This window comes from Miscanthus floridulus, chromosome 2 (assembly GCF_019320115.1).
Source record: "Miscanthus floridulus cultivar M001 chromosome 2, ASM1932011v1, whole genome shotgun sequence".
NCBI classification, from domain to species: domain Eukaryota; kingdom Viridiplantae; phylum Streptophyta; class Magnoliopsida; order Poales; family Poaceae; genus Miscanthus; species Miscanthus floridulus.
Genome location: NC_089581.1, coordinates 35,250,556 through 35,255,243, shown reverse-complemented (window position 1 = coordinate 35,255,243; position 4,688 = coordinate 35,250,556). Strand labels below are relative to the sequence as shown.

General features: G+C 41.1%; 1 protein-coding gene across 1 annotated transcript; it reads left to right on the top strand.

Moving 5' to 3' along the window:
* The first annotated feature begins 3,581 nt into the window (after positions 1–3,581).
* Positions 3,582–4,446, top strand: LOC136538437 (uncharacterized). The gene has a single exon (XM_066530409.1). The coding sequence runs from the start codon at positions 3,760–3,762 to the stop codon at positions 4,282–4,284; it is 525 nt and encodes a 174-aa protein (XP_066386506.1). The 5' UTR covers positions 3,582–3,759; the 3' UTR covers positions 4,285–4,446.
* Positions 4,447–4,688: the final 242 nt, after the last annotated feature.

The window sequence follows — 4,688 nt, the reverse complement described above, 5'->3', positions numbered from 1 at the left end:
AAATCAGAGGGAGAACATTCCTGAGTTTGTAGGAATGCTGAACATTCTTAAGTGCACTTTATGTATTCTAGCTCGCTGTATTTAATGAATAATAACCCCCATGTTTCAATATGTGCGTGAATATTTCCCATTAAACTCCATCATAACATACATGAATGGGCCTCCACCGGTAGTTGGAGATATACATGAATTTGAATTATTTTAAGCCTATAATAGGGGATATTTTTGAAGAATGCTATTAAAGATCTAATATTGGTATTAGGGGGAGAGAAAGCCTATTTTGAATGCCAAATATTATTTGCATAGAAGGAAAATGATCTTAAGAGAAAAATATTCCTTGAAGCTTGAAGCAGGAATAGTATCACGCACTAAATCAAATAATAGTTTGACTAATGCCCTTGTGAAGCATGAAGCGGAGCATATGCCAGATATTTTTTGAAAAAAATGAGAGGAGTAACTTGAAGTTATAAACCAGAAGTTGTGTTTACTAGTAGTAAACTAAGTATTGTATACTATTAAGCTAAAATCTATGAAGACGCCTGTGGATTCTAGTTTAGTGTATACTTGTCAAATGAAATAAGAACAAACTCCTCCATTCTCATGAAGAGAATACCTCATGAAAAAGGTTAAGCACCTCATGAAGAGGATCATCATGAAGATGAAATCCAACACATTAACCGTGCGCATCATTAGTGTTGGGTATGCAGAACAATAAATCATCTTTTGTTTGGGAAATAACAAAGAGACAAAATAATATCATATTATGAGAATATTGAGAGAAAATAATAGTTGTCGACAACACTACCTCTATAATTGCAAATGTTTCTCTTATGAGAACTCGAATCCGAAAAACAAAGTCCATGGCAAAGTCGCCTGTAGCGATTATATCGGGCCAATGAAGAAAGCAATTGAGGTTGAATCTCCTACTAAGAAGAAATAAATGTTCTGCTATAACTCTGGCAAATGAAATTAATGATTATGAAATATGCAGTTAATAAGTGGATTATAAAGATCCATATAGTTCCTAAAGAATATAAATCGCAACATATGAAAATTAAATCTCATACCAAGTATTAAGAAGTCTAAGGTATAATATATTCCTAAATGAATATTGAAGTCTCAAGAAGAGCATGTCCTAGAAGGAATAGTCATCGAATGACTTTGTAGTAAATAACATTATCTCATTGTGTATATCACATAATAATCTCTCATGTAGTAGAGAATATATCTCATAGAAGAGAAATGTCATTCACTAAGAATGAGAACATCCTTGAAGGATTTACCAGTCGATTCTTGAAAACACACCATTAATCCCTGAAGTGAATATAGATCCGAGAGAAAAAAATGAGAAATCCTAAATATCATGAAGGTGTCATTAAAGCTAGCAATGAAGTTTTCATATCCTCTAAATACCATAGAAGGTATAAGAATAATGATGATTTTGGCAATTGAAGTATCCCCTAAATGCCAAATGCAAGACTAAATTTATTATTTAGTGGTACAATCAAAATCCCAAAGATTCATATAAAATATAATTTGGCAATCCACTAAGAATGAATTAGAAGTATTCAAACTCTAGTATAAGATTTGATGCACTATCTAGAAGATATTGAATATTGTAACTTATTTACTCCCATAATCCTCTGAAAGGATTTATTACCTTGAAGGATAAAAATTTATTTATTTTACACAACTAATAAGTGGTTATTATGCATAAAGCATATTGCTCTTGTTTATTCCTATATAATTCATTGAAGAATTATGAGCCAACTTTTTGAAAGAGATAATAGTGTGGTACTGCATACCATTAACTAAGCACATATTTATGAAAAGTGTGGTTTGAACAATGAAATTTAAAATTTGGCTTTATGAGGAGAGCATGTTTTTATTGAATCTACCTTGAAGGCAAACCCACTAGAATTACAAAGATCAAGTAAATCATATTTGCTAAAACACTGAAGTTTATGCGTAGATCATGAAGATCAATATCTATCATGAAGAATAGAATATCCTGAAGAATATATGACCAAGAAGGTTAAATGTTGTACTCTTTTTCTCTATGTGAGTTTTTACTTAAGAAGGTTTCTCACACAAGGTTTTTAATGAGACAACATGTGCAATGCAATTAACGAATGCGATGTGCTCTTTTCTTCAAGAACCGTTTTTTCCTACCAGGTTTTCGGATAGAGTTTTTAACGAGCTATGTGCATATCGTGGTAATCGCCCAATATAGGGTTTTGTAAAACATACGGACTCTATCCTAAAAGAAAAGGAGAAGAATGAATCATAATCCTAATCCGTTTGTATGTGGGCTCTTACCAAACTCATAGACCTTGACAGAACTATATATATGTGGGAGTTCTATGTTGTAATCACCGAATACTCAGAGAAATAAAGAATAGTCTCCCTATCTTGTATCTATTTATTCTTCTATTTTTATCTACTATGTTGATCATGAGAGACGGAGAGAGAAATGTTCTAACAGCTGGCAACATGTTTTATAACAATAATAACCTCTATGTTGTAATCACCGAATACTCAGAGAAATAAAGAATAGTCTCTCTATCTTGTGTCTATTTATTCTTCTACTTTCATCTACTATATTGATCATGAGAGATGTAGAGAAAAAATCATAACCGCTAGCAACATGTTTTATAACAATAATAACTTTAATTAGTTGCGTGGTTACGTGGGACAGAAAGAACGAGCTTTGGGTTGGATATAAAAATCATAGGATATACTAGGATCTCACATCAGTCACATGCGCGCAGACCGCAGACCGCAGACGGTAAGGCGCTGATGACGTTTCAACACTGGAACCCCAATTTGTCTCCATAATACTCGATGGCCTGCCGAATAATTCCTGTACGCATGGAAGTCACGGCCCTTGCGTTTTGACTCTAGCGATGTAACCTAGCGTTCAGGTCATAACCATGCATTATTCATTCTCCGGCGGACAAGATAATGGTCCGCCGTAGAGCTCGTCCATCACACGTTGACGTGACGAGTACCTGAATGAATCAAGTCCAACATAGTTAGATATATAATTACCTGAATGAATCAAGTCCAACATAGTTAGATATATAAGTAAGATATGTACTGCACTGTAACTATTGTGTGCCTAACTGCCGATATAGAGAAACAGATACCACCGTACGCCTACAGGTACCAAACTGATACTCACCCTCACCCAAAAGAGAGATCCAAGAAAAAATAACAGTGGACAGTGGTGAGGCATACTGGCAGCCGTTAGATGATCGGACGCGGCAAGCATGCCTGCCGGCTGCGGATCGGTGCAGTCTGTTAGCCACTGAGCTCAAAAGCGATTCGTGTGTCTGTTCAGTTGGAGCCACCATGCCCCGGCCAGATTCATCAGCAAAAGCTCGCGAGAGGAAAAACCGACGCAGCAACGCTTGCAGGAAACGACGCGCACGGCCGGTCAAGCCGCCACCACTTCTGATTTCTGAACCCCGTCGCCATCGGCGGATCAATCCCTGCCCACCCTGCCAGCCTTCTGCAGCCGCCGCTGATGCTATAAAGCTCCAAGAAGCCCGTCGCATCTCTCGCTCACGGCTGCCGCAGGTCGCGTACATACGTTTTCCCTGTCGCGTTGCTAGTTGCTACAGCCTGCTGCTCTCTTGGTCTCCTTCGTTTCCTCTGCCGCTTGCTCTTCAGTCTTCACTCTGTTCTGCTGCTGGTCAAGCTTATCGATCGCTCCTGTGTGATCGAGCTCCAGGAGTTTCCGACGACAACGACGGCATGAAGCTGGAAGCTGTGGCGGCGTCCAAGTCCGGCAGCAGAAGCAGCAGCACGGTGGCCTTCTCATGGGAGCATGAGCCCGGGGTGTCCAAACAGAGCCCCGCAGAGGCCAGGAAGCCCGCCGCTGGTGCGCCCCGCGCGGAGGCTGTAAGCAGGAGAACGCCGGCGAGCGCTAAGAAGCAGGCGCCTGCGCCTGCCGCGGCTGTGACCGCGCACCCTCATCGGCACCGCCTGCGCGTGCCGCCACCTCCAGGAGGGCTGGGTGCGCCGGCCGCCTCGCCGCCGGGGAGGAGAAATCCGAGGAGCCGCCGCGTCAGGCCGGCGGAGGATCCGTTCCTTGCAGCCTACCTGGCCTGCACGGAGGACAGCGCCAACGGGGGCAAGAGACTGCTTGGCTGGGCCGGGCTTGGGCTCGGCCTCGGTCTTGGGATGCGTGGGCTCGGGCTCTCTTGCAAGAGCTCGTGTGGGGCCGTGGAGGAGTGCGTCGTCAGGCTGGCTAAGGTTCCTGGACTCCACGAGGATTGAATCATGCCCTATGTTTCTCAATCCTATCCCTTTTTTTTTATATTGCTGTGATTTTCAACCATTTGCTCCAAAAGTCCAAAGAGACTACAAACACTACTAGTAGTAAATTTGAACTAGTGCTCACCACCCTCATTGTAATTGTACACGGTACATTAAAGTTGATGGTTACTGGTCTTATCTCAATGCAAGAAATTATCCAGCTGCTTAGTGCATTGCTGGATATGCCTTTTCAAGTCAATTGGAATTGCTCACCGTGCTCCAATTTCCAAATAACCTCCTATAATGCCTTGGATGGCAATGGCATACGGTGGCGAACATAACAATTGATAACAAGTCACACAAATATATCGATTACTAACATAAGTAAAGTTGGCACTTGATAGCCTCGATAGTAGAGCTAAAAT

Bases quoted from the DNA above. Each gene is read 5' to 3' on its own strand.
- LOC136538437 (XM_066530409.1), top strand. From the start codon at position 3,760: ATGAAGCTGGAAGCTGTGGCGGCGTCCAAGTCCGGCAGCAGAAGCAGC.